At 50.0% G+C, this 16,473-nt stretch overlaps 1 protein-coding gene across 2 annotated transcripts in view; it reads left to right on the plus strand.

Moving 5' to 3' along the window:
• The window catches only part of DNAJA3 (DnaJ heat shock protein family (Hsp40) member A3), a 30,903-nt gene extending 16,226 nt beyond the window's left edge, over positions 1-14,677 (plus strand). Inside the window, exons 6-12 of one of the 2 annotated variants that reach the window (XM_029222056.1) lie at positions 2,931-3,078; positions 4,118-4,182; positions 5,675-5,803; positions 6,318-6,433; positions 7,195-7,292; positions 12,736-12,852; positions 13,460-14,677. In XM_029222056.1, coding sequence (XP_029077889.1) covers positions 2,931-3,078; positions 4,118-4,182; positions 5,675-5,803; positions 6,318-6,433; positions 7,195-7,292; positions 12,736-12,839 — 660 coding nt within the window. In that variant the 3' untranslated portion in view covers positions 12,840-12,852; positions 13,460-14,677. The remainder of the gene's footprint in view (positions 1-2,930; positions 3,079-4,117; positions 4,183-5,674; positions 5,804-6,317; positions 6,434-7,194; positions 7,293-12,735; positions 12,853-13,459) is intronic. The other variant, XM_029222057.1, reaches the window with a different exon arrangement.
• Positions 14,678-16,473: the final 1,796 nt, after the last annotated feature.

A 16,473-nucleotide genomic window follows, 5' to 3' on the forward strand; every position in this document is an offset into this window, starting at 1 on the left:
TTTGATGGCTAAATAATAGTCCACTGATGGGTGTGCCCAGAGTTACCTGTAAATACTCCTACAGCTTAGTCTGAGAAAGTGAAGTTGTGCTTACATTCCTCTAGAGGGCGCTCTTGGAGAGGATGAGGATTCCTGTGGTTACAGTTTTGTGAGTTGAGTTGCTGCCACTTGTTACAGATACTTTTTATTTTATTTTTTATTTTATTTCATTTTTGGCTACGCCAGGCAGCTTATGGGATCTTAGTTCCCCAACCAGGGATTGAACCCGGGCCCTCGGCAGTGAAAGCTCCATGTCCTAACCACTGGACTGCCAGGGAATTCCCTACAGATACTTTTTATTGATCCTAATTCCCTCTCACTTCTAAGGTCCTTTCTCCAAGGCCATGAATTGCTATGACTTTCTTTTTTCACATTTCTTAGGTGAACATTGAGATAAGACAAGCTGAAGTGTATTTCTCTCAAAATGTAATGTTTGAGATTGGGGGAAAAAATTTGCAAGACATAGCTAAAGGATTAGTATTCCTAATATGTAAAGGGCTCTTTCAGAATAATGAGAAAAAGACTAACAGCTCATTAGAAAAACAGGTCAAGGTGAGAAGAGGAAATGCAAGTGACCAGCAAATGTTTCTTGCTGGCAATCAGGGAAGTGCAGGTGGAGCCAAGGAGATACCTGAAGTTCGCCACACATTTCAGAGATGGGTTCAGGCCCTGCTGACAGGCTTGTGGGACGTGGCACTCGTGTGCACTGATGGTGGATGTGGAAACCACCCTGGCCACAGCTGCAGTGGCTGTTCACCTGCACATATGCCTCTCTCTGTGGGGATGTAGCCTATAGATCACACCTGGAAAATAGCACATGTACAGGGTGTCCCTTGGAGCCTGTGTGTAATAAGAAAGGACTGGACAGCCTCAGTGACCACCAGGAGTGAGTTGTCTGAAAAATACACTGATGAGGAGTGCTCTCTGAGATTATTAAATTGTTAAAAACAAAATAGCAAAAGCCACAGAACTGTGTGCACGGTATGCTACCTGGGCTTATTGAAAACTTGTAATGCACAGATGGATGGCTTGAAATGTGTGTCTGTAAAAGTAGGATACACAAGTGTATCACTACAGCTGTGCATCTATGGAAGGTACTTGGAATGGTTAGGGGCCAGGGGTGAGGGGGACATTTAACTTTTCACCGTACCTTCATTTTTTACTTTAGAATTTTTTTAAAAATAAATAAATTTATTTATTTATTTTTGGCTATGTTGGGTCTTCGTTGCTGCACGTGGGCTTTCTCTAGTTGCGGCGAGCGGGGGCTATTTCTGTTTGTGGTGCATGGGCTTCTCATTGCAGTGGCTTCTCTTGTTGCAGAGCACGGGCTCTAGGCGCATGGGCTTCAGTAGTTGTGGCGCACGGGCTTAGTTGCTCTGCGGCATGTGGGATCTTCCCGGACCAGGGCTTGAACCTGCATTGGCAGGGGGATTCTTAACCCCTGCACCACCAGGGAAGTCCCTACTTTAGAATTTTGTACCATACGCACATAGGACCTTTTCAAATAAATATAGCACATAAAATTGTATTTTTTAAAAAATCTTTTTATTTATTTATTTATTTGGCTGCGTCGGGTCTTAGTTGCGGCATGCGGGATTTTTAGTTGCGGTATGCATACTCTTAGTTGCGGCGTGCGGGATCTATTTCGCTGACCAAGGATCGAACCTGGGCCCCCTGCATTGGGAGTCTTAGCCACTGGACCACCAGGGAAGTACCTAGCGCACAAAATTTTAAATTTAATAAATATTTGTCCTAGCAAGTCCACCTTTGGGAATCTGTCTTAGAAAAAAGAATTAAGACATCAGAACATAAGGATCTATGTGAAGAGATTTTTTTCTTCACCAAAACAAAAATTAAATATTAAAATGGAAATTGAAATCTATGTATATTGGTCTGGAGGAATGTTCATGATGTATCATGAAGATGAAAGGGAAAGCAAGTTGCAGAGCAATAGTATAATATATTGTCATTATAAAATTTTTACTTAAAAAGTTTTTTATGGAGAGAAAGAGAGAGTGAGTGAGCGAGTTGTGGGAAAGAACACCTCAAACTGAGCTACCAAGAGCTGGTCACCTTGGGAATCACGATGAGGGGGGAGATTAATAATTTTTTTAATATATGTTTGTATCCTTTGATTTGCTATAACAACAGGTATTTGATAATTTACCAAGAAAAAAATCCCCAAGGATGTTAGGTTAAATAAAAAGGTAACCGATTTCCAGTGCCCAGTGAGGAGCTGATGGGAGTGGCCACAAATTGTAAGGCCCCACCAGCTGTGCGAGGGGCTGGGAGCCGGGGAGGCTCCTGGAGGATTGGGGTGGGAGGGGCTGGGGGGGTGGGGAAGAAGAGACCCCCTGGGTGGGAGCATGAGCAGCACCAGTACCTGCGAGAGGAGCTGCTTGCCTCCTTGCTCCCAGGGTACCTGTGATGGGGGCTGGGGACAATGGGGAGCCCTGGGAGACAGAGAGGCCAGTGCTGCTTCTCCCTTGGAGTGGGCAATGGCAGCTCTGGGTGGGGGTTGCATCCAGTCGTCACTTTCCTCTTTCTTTCTCTGCTTTCCCAGCTGTCCCTTTTGTAATGGGGGGGGGTACTCTTTTTAAAGCATATTTGCTCAGCTCCCAGGAGTTTCGGGAACTTCTGTAGAGAGGCAGCATCTCATTTTTCAGCCTCATATAATCAGGTTTGTGGTTTGGGATTCAGAAGTCGGTGCGCTCTAAGTCAGATTAACAGTTTGAGCTCCTGCACCTGTGTCTTTAGGCAGTATGTTTTAGCGCATGTGCACGCAACACGTGAATCTTTGGTGAAATGTTTCTCGTGCACATTGTGGTCCCAGGACCTCGCTGTCAGGGTTTACCGGTGTCTAAGGCTCCCATTTTTCTTCTTTTTATCAGGAAACCATAAATACAGGCCCTTTTGTGATGCGCTCCACATGTCGGAGGTGTGGTGGCCGGGGCTCCATCATCACGTCTCCTTGTGTGGTGTGCAGAGGAGCAGGAGAAGCCAAGCAGAAGAAGAAGGTGGTGATCCCTGTGCCTGCCGGTGGGTCTGGGGCTCCTCCACGCACAGGGGCTGGGAGCCGGGGCCATCGTGTCCTTGTTTCTGGAGCCCAAACTCGAGGAGGAACCAGGGTCTCCTTGCGTTTTCCACTGCACCAGTTATCCTTAAAATCTGCACCCATGTCATGTGGGGAGATGGAACCCGACGTGACCGCTCTGCTTCTGTGTGAAGGACTCCCCCATCTCCTCCATCTTCTGTCCCAAGGCCAATGTCGTCCCCACTGACAGCCCAGCAGGCAACACCACCCCCTCCTCCTGCCCCCAGGGCCAGCTTGTGCCTGCTCTCCCTAACTGGCTCCTGTTCCTAGGGTAGTGTTTCCACTGTGCGGTCTGATCATGTCTCTCATCCTGTTGAAGACACTGTGACTCTCAGGGACCGAGAAATGGCCTCCCCTTCCAGCCCCTGCTGGTCTCAGCCTCTGCTCTTTTTAGTCTCCCCCTCATTACCTACCCTGCAGCTTCCTGACTTTCACGTAGCCCCTGCCTCCCAGAACAGAGCCTTTGCATATGCCATTCCCCGTGACTGAAGCTCACTGTCCACCTTCTTTTCAGTAGGTTAACTCTGTTCTCCCGGAGCTCCAAGCTCAAGTGTCACTTCCCCAGGGGAGCCTTCTGGAACCCTCCCTGTTCCTTAGATGTTCCTTTGTCTGGAGTTGTGATCTTTTCTTTCTAAGAACACGTCTCTGTTTGTAGTGATACATTTGTTAGTATTGTTATTTGGCTAATAGCTGTCTCCCCGATTAGACTCTAAACTCACTGAGATACTAGGTGGACCTGGCAGTAAACCAAAGAAATGAATAGAAGGGGCTTTTGTTCAGTTATCAATTATTGTATGTTGCACCTTTGGAAAGTTATTCTTGTTTTAAGTTATACTTGTTGCTATCTTTGATAGTTGTGTTATTCCTTGTTAACAGGAAACAGAAATGAGTAAGTTGGTGGGTTGTAAATGGATCTAGCATAGAAAATGCCTTGGGAGGTCCCAAAATAATCGTTCTCTTTTGAACTTTTGTTTTTACTTACAGGAGTCGAGGATGGCCAGACTGTGAGGATGCCTGTAGGAAAAAGAGAAATTTTCATCACATTCAGGGTAGGTTCTCTGTTTGCACAGCTTCTGTCAGGCCCTTGCTCTCCTGGAGAGGGTACGGCCCAGGCTTCTCATAGGAGAGGTAGGAGCTTCACAGAGTGGCCATCTGAGTTTCCAAGATGAGCAGTGGCCACTTTGGCAGGGTGATTAAACGTGTGTTACATCAAGCTTTTGTGCTAAATGTGGAGAGAACAAAGTTTCCTCGAGGTGTTTACAAGTTGGACTCATAAAAATACAGAAAACATCTTGTATTTTTTATTTATGTATCAAATTGTTCATAGGGACAAACAGTGCCACAGCTACAGTTTTACGTACAATGTGCAGGGCAAACCCACTTTTCTGAGGTGAGGGAAACATGAGAGGAGGTGGCGCCTTCTGCCAGCGATTCCACCAGACGTGTACCCAAGGAGGTGCAGTTCGCAGAGGCAGGGTGTGTGACAGCCTCGTTAACAACAGCGAGACAGTGACAACAGTCTGCTGTCCTTGGAGAGGAGAATGGTGAGTGGTCTGCGCTGTGGGCCCAGGGCACCTCAGAGCAGGAGGCTCGCGCTACACATGTCAGCATGAGATGTCCGGGGACTTCTCAGCTACGAACAGGGAGAGAGCAGGTTGCAGGGCGAGGGAAGGAGGTCATCTGTGTAAAACTTTAAACCATGTGAGGTGGTGTTATGTATTGTTTAGGGACATGTAAACATGTAGGAAAAGTAAACAGATGCTTGTAGGAATGATACCTACTAAATTGGCCTGGTTACTCTGGAGGGGTGAGCTGGAGGTGGGGAGAAGTCACCTGTGTCCTAATGTTCTGTTACCTAAGCTGGGTTGTGGAAACACCGTGTGTTATTTACTTTGCTGGTTTACGTATATGTGAAATATTTTATAATTTAAAACAAAGAAAAAAATAATGTAAAGGGTGAGTCTTCTAGACTGAGAAATCGAAGAGAAAGGCAGCGGGCTGGAAGCCAATCTATAAGGAAGGCTTGGTAGAGAATTCAGATTGTTCGCAGCTGATAATAGAGAAGAAAAAAAGAAGAAATCACTGGAAGGCAAAGAACATCTTTGACACACAAAAAATAGTGCTTATAAAATCAGAATAATTCCAGTGTTGTCAGTCTGACTTGAAGGTAGTTTGTACCAAATGACTCTTTGGAAAGTAAACCGTTTTCGCCTTTGTAGATTGTATTAGTCTGTGTTTCTTTATACTTTCCAATAAAGAAAGATTTTTATTTTTTTAATGTTCAGAAGCTGATTTTACTTTTTTACCTCCCTCAACAATTGAACAGCTTGATCTGAGATGACACTCTTGCATTGCAGTGAAGTAGGAACCTGCCCTGTAACTCCCAGAGCCTGGGGACGTGGTTGCTTTGGTGAAAGTACATTCTCTCCCTGAAAGTACATTCTCTCCCTGACGCTGTGCTCTGAGCTGCTGAGATGCGTCTGTTGCCCGCTCTCCAGAACAACTTCTCTGAGCGTAACCCCCTCTCGTACTTGGCTGTAGGTGCAGAAAAGCCCCGTGTTCCGGAGGGACGGTGCAGACATCCACTCCGACCTCTTCATTTCCATAGCTCAGGCCATTCTGGGAGGCACTGCCAGAGCGCAGGGCCTGTACGAGACCATCAACGTGATGGTAAGAGGACAAGCGTGGCCTCGCCACCCTTGTATTTCCTTGTTCTTTTTTTCTGAAACGGGAAATGGCTGAGAAGTGGCTGGAACCTGGGAACAGTCAGCCTGTCGGGGATTCGAGGATACAAGCTGGGTGTGGGGGGGAAGGAGGAGTGTTGGCTGTGCCTTGGGTGTGACTTGGCAGGGAAGGGAGCTCCCGGGCCATGACCACTGCTGCCGGGCCGGGGAGCAGCCTCAGTGGTGCCCCAGTTGGCTCTGCCTCCTCCCAGGTCTCGCTCCCCATGCTCCCTCACTCCTGCTCTGGGCTCGCCGCCCCAGACTCCCTGCCCTCAAGGCCGTCACAGGCTCTGCTCGGGATGGACCTGGCTTAGCCAGTTTCCGTGTGGTGTCTGGTGGGTTTGGTCTAGAAACCTGAATGGAGTTCTTTTTGGGAATAAGATTGTCTTCACGTAGTGAAATGTTTTCATTTGGGCAACTGGAAACCAAGGAAAACCAGAGATTCCTTTCTTTCTTTATAGATTCCCCCTGGGACTCAGTCAGACCAGAAGATTCGCATGAGCGGGAAAGGCATCCCCCGGATTAACAGCTACGGCTATGGAGATCACTACATTCACATCAAGATCAGAGTTCCAAAGTAAGCGCTGCTCAGCTGTGGCGAGGCCCGCCCGATCTCTGCAGCTTTCAGCACTGGGCAGGAGCCGCTTGAGGGCTTCTTACCTGCTGAGTTGGTGCTGAGCGGCATGGTGGTTCAGCGCCGAGCCCGACTGCCCGACCTGTGTGACTCTGCTGCCATAAGCGCTGAGGCTTAGGCAGGTTACTTCTCCCTCTAAGTCAAGTGTGTCCTGCCCGGGCGCTTCTTCTGAAAGTGGACGTAATACAAAAGCTCGACCTCGTTGAGTTGCTGGAAGATTAAAGGAATAACCCATAGGGAATGCTTAGCTATTGCTCCTGCTGTTGATTTTGTTATTATTGTTCTCAGGTTGCCTGCCATCTGGTGGGAGAGACCTATAACCAGATAGTGGTGGGTGATGTCTGCGGTGTCTGGGAGAAAAGTCCAAGCAGGGAGCTGTGGGCATCCGGAGCAGGGCATGCCAGACTCCACTTGGGAGGACTGGGTTTCCAGCCCTCTCTTTAATTAGATCATTTCCATTTTGTTCCCCCCTGTAAACTATTTAGCATAGCCACAGTGGCAGTTGTTTAGAACAAGTTAGGGTAGTTCAGGAGGTTTATTTTACGGAAGCTTTGAGGGCGTGGGCTCTTGGATTCAGGGTGTGTCCTGTGCCTGGGTTGCGGGTCTTGCATTTCCCACATGCTGCATGGGGACTGGCCGCGTCCACGTCCTTTAAAGAGCTGCCCAGAGGAAGCACTCTGACACTGACTGTGCTCCGTCCACAGGAGACTGACAGGCCGGCAGCAGAGCCTGATTCTGAGCTACGCTGAGGATGAGACCGACGTGGAGGGGACAGTGAACGGCGTCACCAACACAAGCACTGGTAAGGTGGCCCAGCGACCTGTGGGAGCCCCCAGCCCCTCGGAGGGTGGACGGTTCAGAAGCGTGTTGGGGTTTCCACTTGGGCAGAGCAGAGTAGAAAGAGGGGAGCTGAGGGCTAGGAACGGCGGGGGCAGCCGCGCTCCAGAGTAAAGCTGTTCCCCCTTCCTCTGCACCTGTGCTGCTTGCCGAGGTTAGCAAGTTCCACGATGCTTCCTGCCAGGTAGCAGCTGTGTGTCTCAGAGGGCTGCTCTCCTGAGTTCTATCCTTGGTTCTGCCACTTGCCTTGTGACCTTGGGCACATCCCTACCTGAGATCACCTTGTAACCACTAAAGGAGAAGATGGGTTGGGAGGCTTAATGCATTCCTCTCCCAGAAAGCTTCTCCAGGATTTCAGAGTGTCCTGTAAACAGCTACTACAGCAATGAAGGACCGTGGTCACATTACCCCAAATCTGCCTGTTCATAGCAGGCTTAAATTCTGAATTCCTAGGGCAATGAAAAACAAAACACCTTATTTACCCTGAGCTTAAACATCATAGGCCCTCTGTAGAGTGGAGTTAAATATTGGTGATTTGATACCAAAATGCCCACAGGCAGAAGCTTTGGCCACGGGAACCTCAGGCACAGCCCTCCTCCCATGGGATGGGGCTGTTCTGCTGAGAAAACGCTGTTCTCTGTCGGTTGGGCCTCTGCTGGGGCCAGGACAGGCTGTGCCAAGGGTGAATTGGCTTCAGCTGCCCTACATGTTGCTTCCTCGTTGCATCATTTTGTTTTTGTCTGGGTCCTGGATCTGCCTCTCACCTTCTCAGAGCTTGAATGTTTCAGAGCTTGAATGGCATTAGATCAGTGTATGGTCATTCAGAGCAGGTGATCGGAGCGGGGAGTGGGGGCTTGGTCTTGCAGCCCCGGGGTAGGGGTGGGGGTCCCAGCAGCAATAGCCTTTGCGTGGACTTGGCTGAGCTCCTGTTTTGTTTTTGTTTTTTGTGTTTGTTTGGCTGTGCCACGTGGCATGTGGGTTCTGAGTTACCAGACCAGGGATCGAACCTGCACCCCCTGCATTGGAAGCGTGGAGTCTCAACCCCTGGACTGCCAGGGAGGTCCCCTGAGTTCCTGTTAAGTCCAGGGGACCAAGTCCTCCGTGAAATAGCAGCTGCCACAAATCTTGTCTGTGGCCAACTAGGCACCAAGTGGGCACTTATTTTAGTGGTTTGGTTCATAGACTTTTTTCATATTTTCTGTTAATATCCCTTGAACTAAAAGGAAGTGGGAATAGTTGTTCCATGTCACTCTACTTAGGCACCTCTAGCTTCTTCCTGAGTCCCAAATATTTCCGCAGTCATGGAGCATGTGAGATTTGTTCTGCAGCCAGTTCTCAGCTGTGCCCCCTCCCACATTGGGAACTTGAGGTCCACCTGGGCCTTGTTCACTATATTTGAATGTCAGGTATTAGTCGTCACCAGTTGTTGTCTTCAGTCCCTTTCTGAGAGCTTAAATTGGGAGTTGATCATGTAGTCAGCTTATGAGTGTTCTTAGAACTGTCATTACTTTCATGGTTCTTTGTCCTGTTAGCTCATTCCCTGTCCCCTTGTTCAGCCAGGATTTATTGGGACGCTCCTGTGTGCCAGGCACTTTGCCAGTTCTTCCTTTACATGTTTATTGACATAATTTTGCTGAGTATAGCATAACTTTAACATAGGCATTGGATGCATTTGTGAAAAGTGTTTATAAAGTAAAATGAGTATGCCGAATTATTATTTTTTCCACTTCTGTTGTCATTTCAGAATTGTATTCCAGTGGGAAATTTGGCTACCAGACATAATTCTTTAAAAGGCATTTAAGAATCTTAGTAATGGCTTCAAAGAATGCATTGTCAGTCAGTCTGCTACCTGGGTGTGGTTAAGCCTCTTGTTACACTGTGAAGAAAGTTACCTTTGCAGTCCACGTGTGAAAACACACCAGTGTACAAAATTCCCCTCCTGTCAACTTCCTTAAGGTGACTCCTATTTATTTAAGTAGAGCCTGAATCTCTTTTATTAAAGTTTTACTAGAAGCAGTTGCTTGCAGTCATCAGTGGATCTTGGGCTAAAGTGTCATTTCTTAATAGCCTCTAAGTGAGATAGTCATCGGAGACTGTCACTGCAGATACAAACGGATTCCTGGGTGTTGCTGCTTTCATTACGGGAAGGCATTTGGAATAGTTACAATTATGTAGGAAACTGACCTAAAGTTTTTGGTGGGTTTAGTATCCCTTGTTTACTTTTGTTCCCTAAAGCCCCTGCTGAAAACCTTAATGTCTGACCCTGGCTTCATTCCCAGTCTGTGAAGCAGAAGACCGTAGTGAGCTTGGGACCCTTAGTGCTCTCGGGGGCCTGGGGTGCTCTGAGGTACCACGTGGCCTTTTGGGTTTAGAGACAGTGTGGCTCATTGTTTGTGTTTCTGGATCATCATTAATTCCTGTGACAACCCACATACGTACACTTAGCTGTCGTGTAGGAGCCTGTTCCATAGCTCATTATTTGGGGATCCCACTGCGTTCTCTTCTCTGACAAGCTGACAGTTGACTATAGAGCCCCTTTATCTAGGCAGGGTGGAGGCAAGAGGAAGATGAGGGAAGAGACATTTTAGTGGAACAAGGGGTGCTCCACTGGCTCAGTCTGTGCGTGTAGACGGCTCAGGGAGTCAGGCTGTGAGTGTAGACCCGCACCTCTACCTGTAGGGTGGGTCCAGTCCTCAGAAGTCATCCTGGAGTCCTGTTGGCTTCTCTGTTTCTTCACACAGATGGTCATTGAGCATTTGCCACGTGATAAGAAGCAATGCACAGAGAGACAGGGTCCCTGCCCCATCCAGCTTACAGTGTGAGCGGGGAGGACAGGGCAAGCACTGAAGCCCCAAATAAGTGTTAGACCTTGCTTATAACACTAGGGGTTTGTGACTGTGGAGAAGGGTGGTACACATTCCCAGAATGAATGTTACCTGATTATTCTTCATTTTGTAAAGAGCCATCAAACACTTATGACTGGGAATCGCTGCCTGTAGGCTGGGAGCGTGTCCTCTTTGAATCCCCTGCACGTGCACAGCGCCTGTTAGCTGAGTTTATCTGAATTCATTTTCCTTCTGAGGGATGGAAATGTAACCCCTGCTCGGGCAAGCTGCGTGTGGTCTGATAGAGGAGTCCTGTGCCTCGGGTCCGACCTCTGCCTGAGGTTGGCTGAGCAGCCCCTCCGCTCTGGTCACCTCCTGAAGGCGCGGACTGGAAACGCTCATGCAGTGCCTGTGCAGCTGGAGGGATCGTGGGCATTTCCTGTTTATCCTAAGTGCAGGAATCATGTGCCAGCTTGTATCCTGTAATGAGACCAGAAGGCACCTGAGTGCTCAGGACATCCTATAAGGACACGTCCCTCCTCCCATGGGCCAGAAAAGTGATGTAGGTATAGACTGCATCATCCGTGTGCAGAGGCTCACAGTTTATCCCTGACTTGCGGTTCAGAATTTTAAATTCAGTGTTTAAATCCTTTGATGTCCCTGTCAATAAGCCTTATCCCTGAAGGAGCCCACATTTAAAATAGAGATAAGAATGTGTTCTGGTGGCAGGGGGTGAGAATTTCCAGGTGTGTCTGTGTTCTATTTTTTGGTTTTGAATCATTAACCCGCTAACTAGGTATTCTGGCTCTCCTAGACTTTGGCCAAACGCTGTGGCCCCGGGGCATGACTACAGGGACAGCAGAGTGGGGGTGGGGGTGATGGTGGTCACTGAGTGTTTCTGTGCCCCATTGTGACTAATAGTGAAGAGCTTGGGTTCTGCTATCAAATGATTCAGGTCCCAGCTCTGCCATTTTTAGCTATAAAGCCTTAGGCAAATTTCTTCACTTTGAGCTTCAGTTGCCTCATCTATAAATTAGGGATAATAGTAGCATCTACCTCAAAGGGTTCTTCTGTGACTAAATAAGATCATGTGGATAAAGCATTTGGCACGATACCTGGCACATGTTAAAAGCTCCATCAGCAGCAGTAACTCATAGTGTGAGACACACACACACGTGCACACACACACAGACTTGCTGTCCCCTCACCAAGGACATAACAAAATTCAGTACTTTTGCCTTGCCTTGCCTTGTCCGAGGAGGCCCAGGAAATTTCTGGTTTGTGGATTCCTTTGTGTTAGGAGAGTCCTTTTCTGTTACTTAAGTCTTTATGTAAGAAGAGGGGACGTGAAGGACTGAAGGAGGGCACACCTGGCCTTGTAACCTGCGGCCATGGATGCCTCTCACAGGGGCCTGCCGCCGTGATTGTGCAGTGCCCGGGTCCTCACCTGGGGAGCCCTGAGCATCGGGCTTTTGTGGTTGCTCAGACCTCTGTCAGCACATTCTTGTCTGGGGCCACCGCTATCTCTCTGAGGACATTCCTGACTTAGGAGAGCACATCAGGTCCAGAGGACGGCCTGGGGGGCTGTACCCAGGACAACCTGCCCCACCCCTGCTGGGGGCCTGTTGCCCAGAGCTTTGGGCCTCTCACCAACAAAGACTGAGATCTTGGGGACGTGACCATTTTGTACCCTCTACGCGCTGTACTTGATGTACATCTAGCATGTTGAGATGTGCTAATTCTCCTAGCCCAATGAAAAATATTGAGTACAGTCCAGCTCATAACAAGTTGGCCCTCTGCCTCGTGGCTGGCAGGTCTTTAAAACGATGTGTTAGTGCAGCAGAGTTGCTCTCAGTGGGCCCTCAAGAAACAGCAGATCAGCCTCCCTTTATCTGGAGCATTTGGAGCCAGATGCTTGCCCAGTGACAGACAGGGTCCTCGGCTGCCATTGTCATAGATGAGAAGTGTGCATGTCCTGGGATCCCCAGGTGTCCCAGAGACGGTTTGTGTGCACGGACAGGCTGTGGAAGCTGGTCGGTTGGTCTTGGTGCATGTTCTTCACTTCTCAGAGCCGGTGAGTGAGAGCCTGGACTTTGGCGTCTGACTGCTTGGGTCTCATCTCGGGCCTCCTGCCTGCTTACCGGCTCTGTGACCTTGGGCATGCCACCTAACCCCTTTGTGCCTGGTTTTTGGTTTTTTCATCTGTGGAATTTACCTGTAAGGTTAGCCTAAGGATTGAACGAGCTAATGTGGATGCCGTGTGGCCTGGCCCAGAAGACATCTGGCACTTGGCTCTATTTCTATTACGGTTGTTAAGGTAGAGACAGCTCCTTTTTGTCCCTTTCTATTTCTTGTCTTCCTTTCGAGGGCCAGTGACTCGAGGAGCAGTTGGGATGCTCCGAAGTGCTGAGTCATCTGACAGGCGGGGCAGCCCTGGCCAATCGGGGTGCAGCCCCCTCTCCTCTCCGGGTGGCGCTTGGTGGCTCCTTCAGTGGCGAGCCCTGGGTAGCCAGGTGGGACCTGGGATGGGACACATGGAGGTGTGCGCCCTTGACCCCAGTTCTCTCTGCTGTTTGTGCCCAGGTGGCAGCACCATGGATAGCTCCGCAGGAGGCAAGGCTAGGCCTGAGGCTGGGGAGGACAAGGAGGGACTCCTTTCCAAACTTAAGAAAATGTTTACCTCCTGATATCCCAGCCGAGGTAGGAAAACCCCTGAGGTTCCTCCCCTTTTCGTTCCCCTCTGTGAACTAATCTGTTTTCTGTCACTTTAACCAGTATCGTCCCCTCACACCCAGAGTTGAAGAGGTTCCAGTCTCAGGTGTGGCGTGTCTGGCTCCCCTCAGAGCCAAGCCTCAGCCCGTGGGGAGTCAGCCGGTAGTGCAGGGCCGAACCACAGATAGTAGCCGCTTCTGCGGCTCCACTTCCTGGAGAGGTTGCTGCCTCCCAGCCCTCCTTCCACCAGCTCCCGGGGGCTCTGCGTCCTGCCGTGGTGAGGACCAGGTTGCCCACGGTCACAGAGGGCAAGTCATAGCAGAGCCAGGCCTAGAACTCAGATCTTCCCAATCCCCGCCCTGTCGTGCCTGGGAGGTGCGGGGAGGTGTCAACCTTGGTTAGGGCTGGGGTGGGGGGCACTGCCAGGAGTCCTGCTTGCTCACTGTGGTGTCTCGGGGCTCACTTTTTACTTGTGCTGATCCCTGGTGGCTGGGGCTCCTGGTGCAGCTCCTTCTCAGGGATGACAGAAGCTCACCAACAGGGCGTGTTCTTCCTGCGATGCCAGTGAAATGTAACTGTTTGTGTCTTGGCTCAGGAAAACGGTCCACCGGAAACTAGGCCAGGAGCAGCAGCCCCTGCTTGTGGCCAGGGCATCTCAGATGCAGGAGGATTCCACACAGCAGCACCGAGCCCCTGCCTGCAGAGGCCCTCTGGACCACCTTGGAAACAGCAAAATCATGTGACAGTGCACCTCTCCATGGAAGGGTCATGGTGGACAGCCCCTGGGCAGTAAGGCATGGCAGGTCTCAGGGCTGGTAATTTCCTATCCATGGGTAGGTAACTTGGCCTCTTCTGGCTCCGGCAGAGTCAGACAGCTGGACATTTCTTGCAGAGCTAAAACTCTGATTTGGAATCAAATGTGGTTAAAGAATTAAAGGCCGTGCTTACAGCTTAAAAACGAAGCCTTAAGCTGCACCGAGTTGTGAAGTGAGTAATTTCCCTCTCAGCAAACCTCTGGGAGGTTCCAGAATGAGTCTTTCCTGACAGGGTTGTCTTTTCCAGGAACCTGGGGCATGCACGCCCCACTTGTGTCATCCACCCCTCAGCAGGGGCATCCCCTGCTAGAGTTTGTTTTAATTCCGAAAGGTACCAAGCAGCTGAAACATGGGGGCCTTGGGGGCCCGGGGTGACACATATGAAGACAGTCCCTGGAGATGCTACTCTTGATCACATGGGCCATGATCTCTGTCAGGATGGATAGTTCTTCCTCCCACCCCACTTGGGGTGGCCCCTTGTCCCCTGACAGTTGAGTTCTGTTGTTCTAAGCCAGGTGTGAGTGGAGCTCCTGCCCTTCTGCTGGACCACAGCCAGCCGTGGCCTGGGGCCGACTAACGGCCTCTTAACCCGGAGCCCTGCCCTGCTGCCTGCCAGGGCCTTGGTTCTCACCACTCACAGTTGACCTCTGTTTCAGAAGTGTGTTTAAATTATTCAGTGCTAAGAATCATCGTCTTTTCCTGATAAACGTTTGTTTAGAAAAGGAGAGCACAGTCTCAGCAGTTTAAGGTTCTCCACCATCCAGCCAGAGCAAAACACTGTTTCCCCAGCCTTGGCTCGTAGGATGTGTGGGTTCCATTGTGTTTCCAGATCCCCCTGCTGTGGTAAGACAGGTTAATGGAGAACACTTCTGATTAGTTCCCTTTTTGTTTTCCTTCATAATTTACTAAAATAAAGCATCTACTAGTGTCTGCTCTAGGAATGTAAAATGATTCTGTATCAATGTAAATAAGATTATCTACTACAAAGAGATATTTAAAACCTAAATTGTCGTCATTTCTTCTTTGAAAGAGTTCAGACAGCTTTCTGCAGGTGGCCCAGCAGGGGGTTACTGGTGGTCACCTGCCAGTCAGGCCACCCCACGTCTCTGCTGGCCTTCCTGGGGCGGCTGGAGGTGGCTGTCCTAGTCCTTGGAGTCACGTGCGCCAAGCGACGGGTGGCGCTCTGACAGGCGCTGACCCTCTCCAGCCCAGATCCCAGAGGGGGGAGGGTGCTGATCTGACGAATGTTCTAGGGTTCGGCATGTAGCTTTTTCTTTGGCAGCCTGCGATTTGAGAGACGTGCAGTGTGGCCTACTTAGGTCCCTACAGGTCACCACCTCCCTCACTAGATTTTTTTTTTTCCTCCATTATTTTCAGAGGAATATTAAGGTATATTTTTGTGTTGCAGTGTTAGTCCGGGCTGTCTCACAAAAGCCCAAGTGCTGTCGTGGCTGGAGTGGGCCCCGAGCATATAGCTCTGCCCCACTCTGGGTTCTGGGCTGAGCAGGTTGAGGTGTGAGGGCACTGCTGAGTTGGGTGAAGAGGCTGGGAATACCTGTTGGGTGAGAAAGGGGCTCAGTGACTTCCTGCCAATTTCCAAACTTGTCCTTCATTGAACAGAAGTTTGTCAAGTGCCTGCTGTGGACTCAGTATGGGTCTGGAAGGATCCTAGACCCCGGGGTATGGCAGTGGGGAGCTAGATGGTTTCTCTCTTGATAGCTTAGGTTTTTTTCCTGGAGAAGCCAACCGAAGTCCCACCTGTGGCCTGTCTTCTGAAAACAGAAGCCTAGACTTTGAAAGGGAAAAGTGGATTTTCTTTCTAGCGAGACATCTTCATTGCTGTACTGAGGCGTCCTCCCCTCAGATGGTCAGAAGGTGGCGGGGCAATATCTGTAGAATCAAGCCCCACTCAAGGCCTGGACTGGATTTGGCTTATTCCCACAGCTGGATCCTGAGACGTGTCTCCAGACAACTTTGCAGCCCGAGGTGGGGCTGGAGTGTGAGGTGAGGTATTTAAAAATACAAAAGAGTATCTCCAGGTCCCTGAGCCTCTGGGGATCGAGAGGAGAGGTAGATGGTGTGAGTATTTGCTGAAATGTTTGGAGCGTGGACAAGGGAAGGCATTGGAGGCTCACAGGCCTGACCATGTGAGCCCAGACACTGCTTTGCACAAATGCCCTCACGTTGCCTTCACAACAGCCTGGCCAGGGGGCACCGGGTGAGCAAACAGACCCAAGAGGCTCGGCGACGTGTCCATGGCCTGCTTGTGGATGAGGAGCGGCTGGAGCTTGGCATCAGCTCCCTGCAGTTCGCCCTGGACCTGGACCTGGCACAGCGGGCTCTACCCAGGCTTGGTACTGGCCAAGGGCTGCTCCAGGATCTCAGCACGGTGAGTCACAGCCCCAGCAGGTGAGTTTCCCACGCAGGGGCCTGGGGGACTTGGGCATCACAGGGCTGGACACAGATGACCTCTCATGTTCTCTTGCTGATATGGGTGGGCTTGGAAGCCCATGTCATCATGTCCTTTTCCTCCTACCCTGCCTGGGAGGCTGCTCCCCTCAGACCGCAAGCTGTCCCTGTCCCACTAAAGTGGGCCCCTCCTCCAGTGTTCCTCATTCCTCCTGCTCTCTGCAGCCCTATGTCAATCTGCAGTCATTCTGTAGATTTGTATCTGGCTCTCTTGCTAAAGCAGGCTCAAGGCAGGGCACATACTTTTCTGGTGAACATTGTATTTAGGGCCCAGCTTACACTGGTAGGTTGTCAAAGAAGTGCTTTTTCAATGACTCAGTTAATG

This window comes from Monodon monoceros, unplaced genomic scaffold (genome assembly GCF_005190385.1).
Source record: "Monodon monoceros isolate NGI ecotype Baffin Bay Population unplaced genomic scaffold, NGI_Narwhal_1 Super_Scaffold_13, whole genome shotgun sequence".
NCBI lineage: Eukaryota > Metazoa > Chordata > Mammalia > Artiodactyla > Monodontidae > Monodon > Monodon monoceros.